Genomic DNA, 17,407 nt, shown 5'->3' with positions numbered 1-17,407 from the left:
AGAATAGAAGCAAGCACCATGGGATTATGTACAGTAGGAAGAACAGATGAGGAGGATTAAGGCAGATGGCATTGGATTGGGGCTGGGACATGGAAGGTGAGTATATTGAGACAGTGTGACCATATATATCTGTCCCGCCCAAGGTAAATAAGGGAATTACAAATCTAACAGGTGTCTGTGTCTTATTATTTGTGATACCAGGTTAAATAATACCACTGTGATAACCTTAGGGATAATTATAATAAACTTTATATAGCCCAACAGCTCACTCATTTTTTATTTACTCATTTTTTATTTAGATCAAGGTGTTTTGTTGTGTTTAAGTTTTTGCCTATGTATTAGAGATCATAAATCCTGCAAGAATCACTTCTCTGAAGACAGTAAAAAACCCACAAGAGGCAGAAAATGAGTAATCAGCTGGTGCATACACCTCACTCCCCTGCCTCAGTCTTACCTTGCAGGGTCCTTCTCGAGTGCCTCCAGACTGGCCCCCAGCCCTAAACATTCGCTGCTCTGGCGAGAGCCGAGTTTCAGCCTCTGCTCCTGGATCTCCAGGTCCAGGGCGGAGCGCCTCTTCAGGGCAGAGCACCTCTGCTCTAGCTTGGCCACAGCCTGCTCCAATGCCTCTCTCTGTTGCTTCTCCTGGGATTCCAGAATCTCCTTCTCCTTATTTCTTGCCTTCTCTCCCTGTCTGGCCACGTTTGCTGTGAACTCCAAGGTCGCCAGAAGCTGCTGCAGCTGTCCAGCACTAGCCTGGAACTGTGTGATCTGCTCTTCTTTTTCTTCCATTTCTTTCTCTACTTGGTAGAGAGTGTTATCTAAGCCCAGGGTGCCCTGGTCAAGGATGTCAAGAGCTCTCTGCTTTTCCTCCAGCAGAGCTGGCAAATGATTTTGCAGAAGGTCCCTTAGCTGCCACTCTTTGTTCTGCACCCTGGACTCTACAGTCTTTATTTTCTCGAGATCCTGAGCCTCACGGAGAATGCTGCCATTTTCTGCTGCCGACAAGCAAGGTTCCTCACTGGTTTCACATCTTACATGCTCCAGGGCTTCTTTCTCTTCTTGGACTTCTCTGCGTAGGAGGTCTCTCTGCTGTAGCAAGTCCTTCTCCAGGTTTGCTAGCTTGACAAGCTGCCTTCTCTTGAACTCTAAGAAGTGCAACTGAGCCCTTTCCAGTTCATCGCTGCAGGCCTGGTCCCCTCCTGCTGCGGTCTCTCTGGCCTGCAGTAGGGCTTCTCGGATGATCTCTAGCTCCCTCTTCTCGTCCTGGGCCTGTTGCGCCTCTCCAGGACGCACTAGTGGAGCAGTGCCCTGCCTCCCCAGCAGCTGCTCCTCCAGGTGGGCCACCTGTAGCACCTGCTCCTTCTCCTGCTCCTCCAGCCTCCTTTTCTCCAGCTGCAGCTTGGCACTCTGGGCACCTTGTTCTCTGTGCAGCCAGTCCAGCTCCTGGAATGTCTGGACCATCTCGGCCTGCTTCTGGCTGCTAAGCTCTTGAAGCCTGCGAAGCTCCTCTTGGATGCGGGAGACGCTCTCTTCCTCCTGCCTCCTGTGCTGCTCAAGTCCCTGCTGCTCCCGGAGCCTCTCTCCCTCCAACCTTTCCTTCTCGGCCAGCAGGTCCTTGAGCTTGTTTTCAATGTGGAAGCTGCGGCGCTTGAGGCTTTCCTCTTGCTTGCGGATCTGCCGCTGCACTAGCTCGGTCTCCTTGCGCCTGGTCTCCACCTCCCGCTGCATTCGCTCGAGCTCTGCCTTGTCCGACTTCTGCTTTTCCTCCATCTCTTCGATGAGTTTCCTGCAATGCCAATGCTGATTTGTCATTATTTGATCACTGTGCTCAGCTTTAGGTCAACTTTCCCCTAACTGGCCTGTTCTGAAAACATACAGGCAACACGAAGGCAAACCTTCCATTAAAATGAATGAAGAGGAAGAACTTTTCATTATTTCATTTTTATTTTATTTTGTTTTCTATTGGCCTATCATCAGTCTAGTCTCCTGAGGCAGTTTCTGGTTGCACTTGTGAAGCCTAGGATCATAATGTGTTATATGTGTGGTATAATTAGAAGCTCCCCCTAAGCTCCAATAGAAAAACACCATGTCCGATTTAAATTAAATGTGGCTAGCCCAATGATGAAAATGCAACAGACATCCAGTTACAAGATGACATAAGGTAAAAATTTCTGGTTGTCTTCAGTTCATTGGGGTTGAATAACAAAGTCAAAATAAATGGATAGTAGATTGTTTCAGTTCAAAAGAAAATCCTATATGGTCTTTAGCATTTAATCACTGCTCTAGGGCAACTTATAATCATCAAAATGACCTAAAACACGGGAAATGATGGGAATGTGTGTAGGACACTTACACACACAGAGGCCACATGCTGGGCTTCCCCCTGATCGTTACCTGGCATTAGGATACTTTGGGGAGCTACAGTGGCCTCCAAAGCAAGAGCATGCAATGACAGTACTCAAAGTTGACCTCCATCTCCTGGCCCCCAAACTCCTGACCTGCAGGATGCTGGACCCTGAACTCATTCCCATGAGCTATTTAGCCCCAAATTCTAGAAAATAAATAACTATGTTTCAGGTCCTCTAGCCTTAGCCTCTCCTGCAGTACCTACCCTTGAATTACTTCTGACTTTTTAAATAGAGCAGGGGAAAAGAGAAAACATGATTAAACTGGATATTTTAGAACATATCTCAAGCGGACACACATAGCAAATGAAAGTTAGCAGAGGAAAAGAAAAAGGAATTATAGGTGGGAAAACAACACCAGCAGCTGTACAGAAAGTAAAGATGTCTACAAGGAGAGTAGTGATGGCTGTAGTGGCATATGCCTGTTATCCCAGCACTGGGAAGGCAGATGCAGCACACCAGCCTAGCTCACATATTAAAACTCAGTCTAAAAACAAGCAGAGCAAGGCAAAATGAATGAATGAATGAACAAATGAATGAATGAAGTAAAAAAATGCTGGGGATACAACTCAGTGGAAAAGCATTGGTCTAAGTCTTAGATTCTAATAAAGAGACCCCACCACCACCTCACACACACATATAGACACAGACAGACAGACATAAACATAGATCAAACACATATACACACACACTTTCACATGTACACAGACGTACACACGTGGGGAGGAGACAGCTTAGCAGCAGAGAGCACTAAGAGCGCTGGAGAGGACTACAGAGTACTGGGGTTCAGTTCCCAGCACCCACATGAGAGTCCACAAACGTGTTTGTTTATTTATTTTCTTATGTACATTGGTGTTTTGTCTGCATGTGTAAGGGGATCGAGTCCCCCAGAACAGGAGTTATAGACAGTTGTGAGCTGCCACGTGGGTGGTAAGAATTGAACCCGGGTCCTTTGGAAAAGCAGACAGTGCTCTTAACCGCTGAGCCACCTCTCCAGCCCCCACAAATGTGTTTAAATCCATTCCCAGGTTTAAGACATCCTCTTCTGACTTCTGTGGCACTAGGCACACACATGTGCATATATGCACATGCACACATGTAGGCAAACATGCATCTACATAAAATGAACACGTCTTGATATTGTTGTAAATGTAAAGGTAGACGTGGGCTATTAGGAAAGAAAGTGCTTTGAGTTTTCATCTTTATAGACTCATGTCTTTCTGGAAACCCAGGAATACTAAGATTCAGGTTCAATTTCCACATATCTCAGATGTCTAGTTCACTATTTCCCCTTTTCACAAGTATTCGCAGATGAACGCTGAGAAAAGGTAAAGGTAAAGTCAGTCCCTTCTAAGAAAGTACCTAAGGCACCAAATATGTCAACAGCAGACTGAGCAGAGTAAGAGGAAACCACGGGAACAGAAGACATGAACTCTGGAAGGTACTAACAGAGGAACTCAGACGACAGCAGCTTGACATGGGTTTCACACACCTTACCTTTTACTTTCCAGTTTTTCAAGTTCTTCACGCTGCTGTCTCTCAAATTCAAGTCTGATGAAATAAAATAAAATAGGTCACTTCCATGAAGCAGCTTTTCTCTCTGCACACACACTCTTATACACTGGAACACGGATTTGTCTATTACTTTAATTACTATGGATTAGCAAGTTTAAAATTCATTCTTTGCTCAACACTATGATTAGAAATTAGATGTAATTTTAGGTGTTTGAACTTAGGCTGAAGAGAGCAGATTTGATTTGAAGGAAAACAAAATATCACTTTAGTTAAAAAAAAATTAAACACAGCTTCTAAATGCTAAGCATGTCTATTTCATATAGTTTAGTCACAGATGAGTAAGTAAAAAGGAGAATCTACCTTAGACAGATGGGTCCTTTTATAGGGAAAAGACTGCCAGGGAGGTGGAGGGGAGAGAGCACAGACATCCGTTAAGAAAACAATTCAATAAGAGGAAACATCAGGAGAAAAGCAGCAGGTACTTAAAAGACAAAAGTCATGCACAGATCAAAAGGACTGCTTACAAATACCACATTTCCCAGTAAGTGCACGAAGCAAGCACTCCCGAAGCTTAGTTTGCTGTGTGTTGCACACTTCTGTGATGACCACAGGACTGCTGACCACTGAGCTCAGTAGTTATTGTGTACAACAAAGCCCTGCTGTAGCACTTTATCAGGCTTTCTACTCAGAGGCTCGCATGTGCTGAGTGGCAGTGGGGCTGTGAGACTGCACAGATTCACACAGGTGCAACAAAAGAAAAGAAAGCAGGTTATTGGGAATTTTTAATTCTGACAACACAAGCCAATTGCCCCCATCCTAGGAAATAGGTTTTACTTTTTCAACTAAACACCATGAATCATAATACTTGAACACAGACATTTTCCTGCTGTAGATGGCAAATAATGTTGCAAAGCTTATGCAGGAAACCATTCACCATAAATGTTTTTCCTTGGTCCAGGAGCAAATACCAACTGACAGCACAGCTATTTTTACAATGCGCTAAGACATGTCTCAGGGAGTTCTCTTCTCATTTTAATTTGGGCTGATGCTGAGAGGGAAGTTTCTGGTACCTTTGAAAGCAGAACTGTGCCATTTTCTGTGGCGAGAAAATAGCCATACTGCTCTACACAGGCCATCTTCCTTTTGTCCTCCCACAATAATAAGGCCAAAAATCACATCTCCAAGTTACAGACAGGGAACCCAAGGCTTGAACATCTCCATAACTTGTCCAAAGCTTCGGTGGCAATATATGTGGAGACAGCATTTGAGCCCACAACAGCCTGCTTCTAAAACACCCTCCATTGACCCATTCATAAGCCTTGTTCCGATCTGTGATATGAAATACAAGAACTAACCTCTTCATTGAAAGTTGCTTTTGCTAATATTTATACTACTGTCAAGTGAAATTAATCTGCATCTTAGTACAGAAAAGGACGTCCATGAGAGATTAGTCATGCAGACAGGTAACTGCAAACCATGGATCCCACCCATACGCCTAGGCAACGAGTATGATATGATCACTGCTGGTAAGTATATTTCAGTATTATTTCTCTCTCTCACTGTCTCTGTGTGTGTGTGTGTGTATGCGCACGCAGCAGTGGGTGTGTTCAAAAACATATGTGCCGTAGCACATAAGCAGAAGTCAGAGGACAACCTTAGGGGTCAGTCCTCACCTCATCTTGTCTAAGACAAGAATCTCCCTTGTTGTTCGTGGCTGTGTGTATCAGGTTAGGTGGGCATGAGCTTTTGGGACTTTTGTCTGTCTCTGCCTCTCACTTCCCTGCAGGGACACACTGGGTTACACACACATGTGCTGGCTTTTACGTGGATTCTGGGCATCCAAATTTAGATGACCAAACCTGTATAGCATGTACCTTACCTCCTGGACCGCCCTCTTGGTACATATTTTTGGACTTCATTATACAGCCAATTCCTTCTAAAGACATTTACACATCCGAATGTAGGACCAATTAAAATGCTTTTGAGACCAGAAAATTTCCCTGAAAGAATCTTCTTTATTCTCAGTTTACATTTTCTATGCAACACAGTAATCTATGCCTATCAAAAGCCACTGCTTTGATAGTCCATGTGTGTAGCAGCAGACTGAGAGCTGCAGCCAAGGACTAGGATGAAATCCCGTCTTCTACAGTGTATTTCCAGCACCCCAGGCTACCCAGGCATTCAGACCCTTCATGTTGTTCCCATAACTGCAGGAAGTTGACACATTTATCATCCTCAGGCCACAAAAGAGTAAACTGAGGCTCAGTATATTCAGCAGCATCAAAATCCCCGTTTGGTTCCAAAACTTACTACTAGTCACATTATTTTTCAAAAAAGTTGTGTGATGACAGCAAGATCATACATATCTGATAGCAGATTTTATATTCTATCTAAGTAGTAGCTTCAAATGTTAAGTGAATGCAGTGTTAGGCAACGAGGTACACAAGAAGACATGGCAGACACTAACATTAGAGCCCTTCTCTGTTCTGCAGCAGTGTGTCACACACGGAATAGTAAACATCACAGAAGCTGAAAGAAGCTAGCATCTTGAGTCTATGTCTAAGTGTGTTTGTCTTTCTCTTGTATGATATAAAACTTAAGGAAAGCTCATTAAAACCAGAATTTAGCTTTGCATAAGTGACATAGCAGGACATGGATTTCTGGATGATATCAGAAACCAGGTTTCAAAGAGTGTTTTAAGTGTACTAAAGATTTTGAACTTGATGAATACACCTGTTTGGTGTTTTGAAGACTAGCTAGCAAAGAGGGGAATTAAGCCTGGAGATAAATGAGGACGTGGGTGCTGTTCTCAGCATGGCTGATTCTCTCTGAGGGCAGAAGGAAGACCCTATGCCAAGAGCAAGAAGACCAATAGGCATAAAGTTCAGGCACCTTACTTGTGAGAAGAGAAAGGGCTAGTGGGCAAAACATGTGTACCATCCTAGCAACAGAGAAGGCGAGTGAGGCAAGAGGATCATGGTTTAGAAGCCAGTCTGCGGTTCAGAGGTAGAACAAGTCTCTAAACCAAAACCCAAACCAAATAGTCGGAGAGAACTAATGAAGAAAACGAGGGGGGAAAGCTAGCTGGGCATCACTCAAGTTTTGAGACTGTTGATTCCAGAGGCCTAATCTTTATAATATATACACATCACATACACACACACACACACACACACACACACACACACATATATATACTATATATGTGTACATATGTGTATGTGTGTATGTATAGATACATATAAGTGTGTATGTATACATTTTATCTATCTATGTATCTATCTATGTATCTATCTATCTATCTATCTATCTATCTATCTATCTATTCTATTCTAATCTATCTGTCAATCTATGTATCTATCTACCTATCTACAGCATTAAGCAGAAATGCTGAAGTGCTATTAAGAGCACAGAAAAGGTTCAACTGGGGACACTTAGACTAGTAATGCAAGTACTAGTCTAAGGGCTGCATCAGATACTGACAGGAAAAGGAATGAAGTCAAAATAAACCTACAAGATAAAGCAGAAACTCAGCGGTGTCTACGTTGACAAAGTGAGAGCCAGCTAGTAGGAGAGTGTTCACCTTGAATCCCTCAAGACACAAGCAGGTCTTAGACGGAATCTGAGACACATGGAAGGATAGAAAGCAGCAGTAAGGAGAGATGATGCTTGGGGATGGGAAGGTGGCATGAGTTGAGTGGATGCGAGTGTTTTACTAGACAGAGAATGGGTGAACCTGGAGCAGCTGGAAGGAGGGAGTAAGGGTCTCTGGGCTCGTGAAATCAGTGGTTTTTCTGCAGCATAAACCATCAGTTAAGAATGGCAGAATAGGATTGAGATGGGAGACACCTGCTCATCAGCAGCTGTCAGCCTCAGATGTCTGAGGCCACAGCTTTGGGCCCTGCAGAAGTGTAGCATCTACTGATTAGGGAGGTCCCTATTTTAATTCTTTTTTTTTTCCTTTTTAAATTTACTACAATTTGTAAACTTTGTATCCCAGCTGTAGCCCCCTCCCTTATGCCCTCCCAATCCTGCCCTCCCATGCCCCTCTCCCAGTCCACTGAAAGGGGAGGTCCTCCTCCCCTTCCATCTGACCCTAGTCTATCAGGTCTCATCAGGACTGGCTACATTGTCTTCCTCTTTGGCCTGGTAAGGCTGCCCACCCCACTCAGGGAGAGGTGATCAGAGAGCTAACCACTGAGTTCATGTCAGAGACAGTCCCTGTTCCCCTTACTAGGAAGCCCACTTGGAGACTGAGCTGCCATGGGCTACATCTGTGCAGACTCTGGAAATAACCCAGATGTCCCTCAGTTGAGAAATAGATATAGAAATTGTGGTACATTTACACAATGGAATACTAATCAGCAATTAAAAACAAGGAAATCGTGAAATTTGCAGGCAAATGGTAGAAAGTAGAAAAGATCATCCTGAGTGAGGTGTCCCAGAAGCATAAAGACACATATGGTATATACTCACTTATAAGTAGATATTAGACATATAATATAGGATAAGAATACTAAAATCTGTACACCTAAGGAAGCTAAGCAAGGAGGAGGACCCTGGGTAAGATGTTCAATCCTCATTCAGAAAGAAAAATGGGATGGACATCGGAAGAAGGAGAAAACAGGGAACAGGACAGGAGTCTAACAAAGAGGGCCTCTGAAAGACTCTACCCAGCAGGGTATTGAAGCAGATGCTGAGACTCATAGCCAAACTTTGGGCAGAGTGCAGGGAATCTTATGGAAGAAAGGGAAGAAAGAAAGACCTATTTTAATTCTTAAAGAAAAGAAATGACTTCTCTATGATTTGTTTCTAGATCTTAGCCATTTTCTACTCAGAGCAGAGATACGCTTGCATGAGGATTCTCATTTCTGGGAAAGACTAAAAGTTAAAAACCAACAACAACAACAAAAGTAAGTTGGTGCTTGCTCTTAAGTTAAAGGAAGGCCACCAAAGATGATATGAGATGAGCAACCTGATTCAAGGACCCTGCTTTAAACGTGGGTCCAGAGCTGCTGTCGATAGCCTTCCCTTCTGTTAAGGATTACATATTTACTAATCGTACTTTAAAATGCGTTTCTTTCTACAATCCATAATTACTTCAAACAGCAAACCATAATAGACTGTAAAATACAAGTGTGAGCCTGTCAGTATCTAGACAGAGTATCAAGTATAATTGTATGTAAATGTGGCTGCATTTTAAAGCAAGTACAGTTCTCTCTCTTATATTACAGGGATTATCATGGCCCCAAATGCTAATTTCCCAAATGTTATAATTAAAAGGAAAACTATAAAAGGATGTAATTTTTGCAGCTGTTTTTACATTTTAAAATGACATTTGGAGGTACACATACCGTGTTAGGTCCAACAAAAAGCACAGAATACTATCTATTTTTATCAGCAATAAACTTTTCTTTCCATTAAAAGACAGATAGCATTTTTAGGTATAACTGCACATCTTGCAATTTACATTCCTGTTATCATCAGCAATAGAAAATGGGAGGGTTGGAGTTTCTCAGTTCACACCATTGCTTTGAAAGTGAGACTTATTATTTTTAAAAGATAGAAAAAGAAAATGAAGAAAATTTTAAATTTGCAAAACCATAAATGTTTGCATCCTTATGCTGCTGTAATACTGATTAGCATGGAGCTCTAGAGTCAGGAAGAATCAGCTACCCATGTTCAGCCAACACTTTGGCTGGTAGCTAGAGTGGTAAAGGCAAGGTGTGTGAGGGACCGAAGTCCAGACTTTAGCATGTCTAAAGGGAGTTCCCATCTGGCCGCAGAGGTGAGCTGAGACAGACACACTGGTAAAGGTCCCTGCCTGGATGTCTAACTCTCTTGTCTGAAAAGGCAAATGGTTAGGAATCAATAAAGAAGTAGTCATTGGATGGACTTGGATTCTCTATTAGTGATTTGGGGTTATAGTCAATGTAGGTCTATGAAATGGATTTGCAACTCATAGAGCTACAGAGGGCCTGGCTGGAGTTCTTATTACATTAGAACAAGAGACCTCACATTTTCATTGTATACTTGGCCTTAAAAAAGCACCAGGTCTCTGATCACAGACCCCATCCAAATAAGCCCTGGCCAGTGGCCGGATGCTCAGTGCATTCTTCAGTGCAAATGCCAGTCAGCAAATCCTAGCATACATGAAGGGCAGTTTTTCTTCACCTGGTCCATCACACTAAAATCTTTCCCCTGGGCCCCAGTGCTCATATAAACATCCACTGGAAAGCTAAGAAAAGGTACTTTGCAGAGATGATTGACCGGACTTTGTAACCCCTTCATGTCACATACTAGGTTATCCAACAGTGACCACAATACAGTTTTGATGAAGGAGTGTGAGGCAAGAAGGGTGTGAGGCAGGGGCACAAAGTTTCACCATCCAGCTTAATCTGGAAAGTTACCCTCCTGTTAAGTCAGCAATGTAAACACCCAAAGCACCCAGGGGAGGATTCCCTAAATGAACTTTCACACCGCTAGTCTAGAAAGTACGCCTTACAACTTTCAAATGTTTGGATATTTTCTGTTGAAAACTGAAGGTGCCTAGAAGCAACTTTTTTAAGTAGTGCAATTTGATGCCATAGCATTTTCTGTATTCTTCCCATCCAACATCTGCTAACAGTGCTGTATCCTGGTGTCAGAGCCAGTCCTGACCTAGCCCAAGATCACAGGCTTGTTAAACCCGATATAGTCTCAACAGGCATTACCTTCAGCTCAGCACACACCCCTACACCCTAACCATCCCTCCTACCTTAGAGCACAGAGGAGTTCCTGAGAAGAGCGGGAGGTAGGCCCCATCTCAAAAAAGAGCTGTGAGGAGAACTCGCTTTTTCTAGCGCTTCCCCCCTTCTCACATCTACCCTGGAATTCTATCTTACCTCCTCAGCTAAACCCGGCTGAAGAGGTGAAGGCCCTCACAAGTTAAAATTAATCTGTTATTTCAAAGCAGTCTCCCTGCTCAACATACAAGAATACCGTGCCCCAGGCAATCTTCCTGCCACTTCTTTCATCCTCATATTAGCAGCAGCCTTTGCCTGGCTTCTGGTCTGTGAAAGGCAGTGCTGGGGAGGAGAGAGGCTGGCAAAGGATCTGCGCAGTTAGGAGTGTAAGAAAGAGTAACATGTGCAGACCACATGGGCAACAATGAGCCAGAACAAAAAGTAGTTTTGACTGGGGGAGGGGGGCCTGTTCACAGAGAGGAGCTTTATGGCCACAAGGATGAGACAGAGTGAAGCCTTGCAGGGGAGGGGCTGATGAAAGTTGGCCTTAAGAAACAGAACTGTGATGCCCAGGATGCACTGTAGAGAAATAAACCATGAGGAAGAAAAAAACAGAAAAGAAAAATGCATGTGAAATATGGTCAGAAAACAGGAACTGGACTCAGCTGTCCATCGCACAAATCACACCAAGGGAATTAGGGGTGGTGAAGCTGGAACAGGAGCACTGCAGACAGAACGCCAGGTCAAGGCACCACTCTTACAGGCTTGCTGGCAAGCTGCTCTGACTCCTAGACTCTGACTTGTCCTGGTAGGCCAAACACTCAAGGATGACTCTGCTTGCCGTCTAAGTCTCCTGACTCACAGGCATGTCATCATTGCTTTCAGCGTGCATCACCATCAGTGTGCCAGGCGGCTGGAGGCTCGGAGGAGTCTCCGCCCTATCTAGTATAGGGACCACTAAGTAATACTTAATGTATGATGGAGGCTAGGATATACAGTAAGACTAGTAAAGGCAGTAAAGTGGAGAGGAGATTCAGGAGAGCAAGAAAAGGGGAAGGGGGTATCACTGAGAAATATCTCCTGCCACCTGGGGAAGCCAGACAAAGAGCTGGTACCTCCTATGGCCTGCTGTGAGCCTGGCAGGACCAAAATAGTGATTTTAGAGGAAGCTAGAGAGACAGGAACCACGAACAACTGAAGCAACAGCCAAGGCTGCTGGGCTTTCCATGCCACATGTGGCTGTCTCTACCTTCACCATGGCTTCCTGAGGACAAAGATACTTCCATCTTGACTGAGTATATATTCTGGGGCTCTCCTTCAAGGCACACAGTAGGCATTCGACCAATGATTATGCTGGATAGTACCCTGGAGTTAATGGTCTGAATTACTGGCTCAGCAGACGTGTGTCAGGAAGATGACAGCAACCAATGCTGGACTCTCTTTCCCTTGAAAAATAACTTACTCTTCAAACTCCTTGCTTCTTTATGTTAAGAATAATTCATTACAGCAAATTTGGAAAACACAGCTTTCCAAAAAACATAGTTCTATATATAAACATGGAACTGAGAGCCTATAATAATATAAGTGCATCTCGTAAAAATTTTTCTATCATATATATCTGGACACATGCTGAAGCCATACACTGGTCTTGTGTAACACAGCTTAATGTCATGGCATTCTATAATGACTTATATAAACAGTCCCATTATCAGAAATGCATGTGGGCCGACCATTTTGAAAAACATTTGGTGGGGTCTATACTTATTAGTCCAAGAAAAACTTATTTTAAGAAAATTTAGGGCTAGAAAGATGGCTCAGCATTTGCCACACAAACTTGATGATCTGAGCTTCTTCCCTAGATCCCATGTAAAGCCTTCTCAAAGGATGAAGTGGAAGCTCACCACTACATAGTGCATGTGCAGAAATAATGAGAGATCTTGCCTCAAAAACAAGGTGGAATGAGAGAACTGACTCCTGAAAAGCTGACTTCTGACCTTCAGACATATGCAGTGGCACATCTGATCCCATATGCAACAAATAAATTTTATATAAAATATTTTTATAATAGAGAGGGTCTCACTATTAATCTGAATAGTTTGGAACTTGCGATGTAAATAAGACTGGTTTCAAATTCTCAGAGACCCATCAATCTGTCCTTTCACCTGACAGCTAAGATTAAAGACATTTGCCACTGTGCTCTGATCAAAATGAATAAACTCTTTAAAAAGGAAAAAAAAAAAAAGGCTGTACACATTTATAGGCATAAAGAAAATAGAGCAGAAAACCTAAGGCTGAATATAGGGACACAAAACTCAGAAGGACCAGGTCCCTTTGGGTGACAGACAGCTCAGGACTAGAGAACTTTGCACACCTTCACATTGTACTGGCGAAGACACCATACTAAATATACTGTCTCAGTCAAGGTTGCTATTGCTGTGAAAAGACACCATGCCACCGCAACTCTGACAACGTAAAGCATTTAAGTGGCACTGGCTTACAAGTTCAGAAGTTTAGTTCATTCATGGTTAGATGTCAGCATGTAGGCAGACCCATGGTATTGGAGAAAGAGTCAAGAGTTCTACATCTGGATTGGCAGGCATCAGGAAGAGAGAGTTCCACTGGGCCTGGCTTGGGCTTCTGAAACCCCAAAGTTCACTCCCAGTGACACACTCCAACAAGGCCACACCTACCTCAACAAGGACACACCTCCTATGCCAAGAGCTAATCACCAACCATACATTCAATGTATGAGCCTATGAGGGCCATGCTTATTCAAACCACCACACAGAGCTAACCAGGGAATGCAAACATATGTACCTCTGTGTTTCTGATGGGCTAATGGCAGTCTGGGCACTCTGTGGCCAGCTAGCCTGTGGCCACTGCCAGACTTCCTCTGCCACATCTTTCTAAATCCCGACACAATAAAGCCCATTCTCTTCTCTCTTTATTTCCTGGATTTTTTTTTCCTCCTTTATTCTTCCCTCTTTGCTTTAATTTAATCAACAGCCACCATCAAATACAAAACTCTGGATAAGATTTTAGCTGACAGAACCAACGTAGGCAAAAATTTAAATTAGGTTAATTACAATGTTATGTAGAAGTTGGAAAATAAAATAGTTTAAACTGTCCTTATTTATTAGGTAAAAGTTAAATAAGTTACAATATAAACAAAGTATGAATAATTATAGTCAGTGGCCAAGGGGGGGAAATCTCATAATGAAATATATGTAGGAAAAGGTAGAAGACAGAACTACATATTTAGGACAGCCTCAACTTTTAAAGCACTCCATATTATGCACTATTACAATAACTGATGCTGAGTAAATAAATGTACTTTAAAAGATAAGCAAATATTACCAATGCAAACCAATGACTGCAAGTTGGTAGGAGAATTATAAACATCTGTGATTACTTCATTCATTTCCGAGTGTTTTGCTTTTTTGTAATAATCATTCATTTTGTAATGAGAAAAACCTTCCTAGGCTTCTAAAAGCTCATCTGATTGTAGCAACTGCTTCACCTCTGTTAGGTTTTATCAGCCCCTGGCTCATTACTGCTCATTTCTGACAATGATGACAATTAACATCAGCAGGCCATGTTAGATTCAGGACTGATGTTGACTAAACACTTGATGTCACAGAGGTGGCCAATAGCTCCTCATCACAAAACAAGTCACACCTACACATACCCAGCCAGTAATCATTCCTCAAACATCTACTCCAAAGTAGGGACACAGTGCAGAGGAAATACCCGTTAGTGTACCTCTAACCATAGCATAGAGAACAGACATACGATTGCACCACCAGACACAATTCCCAGTTGTTTAAATTGCTAACAAGAAAAGATGGAACAGACTATGAGTGAAAACCTAAGGAAATGAAATGTGGAAGTCCTCTCTGAGGAAGTGACAATGGATTCTGCCACCCCAAGAGAGCTGATGGCTCCTTGGCTAAGAGTAGTGGGAGGCACATACAATGACCAGGAAGAGAGATGGAGGCATAGAGTCCATCACAGAACCAGAATGTTCCCCACACAAATGGGTTACCAGGAACAGAGCTAATGGCATGTAAATAACAAAATCTGTTACTTCAACAGGACATCATGCTGTGATGTAGGACTAACTGGACCTCTCTCTCCTGTCTCACCTTTGCCTATAACAGCCCTTTGTCATCTCACTAAGAAATGGCTCACTTGCTCAGTGGGGCTTCACAGTAAATCTAGATGGAAAAATAACAGAAACAAGCCAGTCACAGGGCGCTCTACAGTAACACAAGAAAGTCAACTTGTGCTTGGAATCAGCAAAAGAGAGACAGCTCCAAGGCCTATCACTAAAAGTGGCTCACAGTGGAATAATAACAGCAAAGGCAGTAATTAACACCAATCTCAGTTAATGGTGGAAGAAACCCACTTCCTTTAGTTTCCTTCATTACAAGTTCCTAAAGACTGGGTATCTTAACAAGCTATTTAAGACAATCTATAGCCACTGTAAAGTTAGTAAATGACCCATAAAAAGTGAGGCAACTAAGACCAAAGTTGGAGAAGAAACCAGCACTGTAGCACACTTAACTAAAATGGCTCAATAAGATGAAGCAACAGAGACAAACACAGTAAATAACCGCCAAGTACACAACTACCGAATTACCAGCAGCATAAATATCGCCAACAGCACACATACAGCTCACATACAGCTCACATACAGCTCACATACAGCTCACATGCTCAAGGTCAGCAAGAAGGAGAGAAGCAACTTACAAAGCAGAAGAAAGTGGGGTGGAAGAGGCAGGAAATGTATAGCCGGGAATGGGCTCCCAAGGGAAGAGAATATTTCTGAAAACCCAGGGGGAACCACAGCCTCACATGAAGGTAAACATCTCAGCAGGTGTATCTTCAGTTACAGCCAGAATGTACTTCATGAGACCCCTCCACGCTGCTAAAGGGAAAGTGAGCTCCTGTAAGCGCCAACTCATCAGGTGTCCTTTGGGTCCAGAAGCTGTGCTGGGGACCTGACAAACTGTGTGTCTGCTTCCGCAAAACACACTTAGCTTCACTTACAGTGAATCCAAGGCTCAAAGCAATGGCAGCTGTTAGCCTGCCACTGTTGATGTCCGCTTTCTAGTGCAACGGTGGGTAAATTCTCCAGGGAGTGAAGAAGGGGAAGCTGAGAATTAAGGTCACCAGGAAGAAGTGAATAGGCTTTAAGAAAAGGGGCTGAGGGGACAACAAATCCTACGAGAGAAAAGGGGAGGGGGAACTACTGGAGTAGGAAGGTACAGGTGAGAAGGGGTGTGTGGCGCTGATGGATGGAATTACATCTGAAATGAGTCTATGTGCACTGTCCTCTTTTTATCATTGCCTCGATACTGTATCCACACAACTTCTAACACTGTGTTAGAAAGCACTCATAACAAACACCAGGAAAAAGGATGGAAGACACAAGGAAAAGGAGCCATTTTCTTGTTATGTAATAGTTACTAGCTATTAACTCTTCACAACTATCTTGGTGACTCTTGCTGTTTGTATCTAATCTTAAAGCTCTCCCTTCAGATTTGACTTCCTTCTGAATTTATTTTCTCTAACTACAGTTCTACAACCAACCAGAAGACAGAAAGAATGTGGAAACTACTCTCATTCAGCATTCTAGTACAGGATGAAGCTCAGCAGCAGTCATAGACACTTGGGTCCTATGTAACAACCAGGACACTGAGGAAAAGCACACATTTCTACACGGTTGCAGGCAGGAACCCTCAACTCTGGTTACTAGGAATAGGGCCTAGAACTGCACCCAAGAAGCTGTACTCACAAGAATATATTCAAGAACTCGAAAGAAGTGGGAGATAGTAGGACCTGGATAGGACAGGAGTTCCACAAGGAGAGCAACAGATCCAAAATGTCTGAGCACAGGGGTCTTTTCTGAGACTGATACTCCAGCCAAGGACTACTCATGGAGATGGCCTGGAACCCCTGCACAGAGGTGGTCCATGGCAGTTCAGTGTCTAAGTGGGGTCCATAGTAATAGGAACAGGGACTGTCTCTGACATGAACTCAGTGGCTGGGTCTTTAATCACCTCCACCTGAGGGAGGAGCAGCATTACCAGGCCACAGAGGAAGACAGTGCAACCACTCCTGATGAGACCTGATAGACTAGGATCAGAGGGAAGGGGAGGAGGACCTCCTCTTATCATTGGACTGGGGGAGGGGCATAGGTAGGGAAGAGGGAGGGATAGTGGAATTGGGAGGGGAGGAAGGAGGGAGCTACAGGGGTGATACAAAGTGAATAAACTGTAATAAATAAATGAATGAATGAATGAATGAATAGAAATTTATCACTAAAAAACTTTAGAAGAAAAAGAACCTCTCATAGTAACAGGAAGGTGCTGAAATGATTTCTCACCATGCGAGTAAGGACCTTCAAAGTCTACTCACTGATACAGACATGCCAACACTAGATTCTTCTGCCCCAAGGAAGTTATTAAGGAAAACACAACAACTACAAATCTCTTCAGGTTAATGACATGTGATAGCTGGGCAATAAAATATGAATCAATAGGAGATAAGTCCAGCAAGACTCAGAATATCTACAGTAGAATATCACGTAGTTATTAAAAGAGCTATGAAAGGAAACATTAAAAATACTCTTACAAATCTAGTATGAACCCATCCTGACTAACATAGTAAACGATAGACATCTGACAAAAAGACTTTCAGAGAAAAAGTTAAGGTCCATCACTGGCCAGAGGGCAGGCAGGGGGAAGGCAGCAGGAG

The 17,407-nt window shown here is 43.1% G+C and overlaps 1 protein-coding gene across 6 annotated transcripts in view; it reads right to left on the bottom strand.

Annotated features, from left to right (window-relative positions):
- Positions 1 to 17,407, bottom strand: part of Kif16b (kinesin family member 16B) — a 284,108-nt gene that overhangs the window by 97,645 nt on the left and 169,056 nt on the right. For 4 of the 6 annotated variants that reach the window (XM_055602578.1, XM_055602577.1, XM_055602579.1 and 1 more), the window contains exons 18-20: positions 4,281 to 4,313; positions 3,903 to 3,956; positions 455 to 1,786 (exon numbers count right to left, since the gene is read on the bottom strand). In XM_055602578.1, coding sequence (XP_055458553.1) covers positions 455 to 1,786; positions 3,903 to 3,956; positions 4,281 to 4,313 — 1,419 coding nt within the window. The remainder of the gene's footprint in view (positions 1 to 454; positions 1,787 to 3,902; positions 3,957 to 4,280; positions 4,314 to 17,407) is intronic. The other 2 variants (XM_055602580.1, XM_055602576.1) reach the window with 1 other exon arrangement.

The sequence above is a fragment of the Psammomys obesus genome, unplaced genomic scaffold (assembly GCF_907164565.1).
Source record: "Psammomys obesus unplaced genomic scaffold, mPsaObe1.curated_primary_1811, whole genome shotgun sequence".
In the NCBI taxonomy this organism is placed as follows: domain Eukaryota; kingdom Metazoa; phylum Chordata; class Mammalia; order Rodentia; family Muridae; genus Psammomys; species Psammomys obesus.
This window is presented reverse-complemented; position numbering and strand designations above follow the sequence as displayed.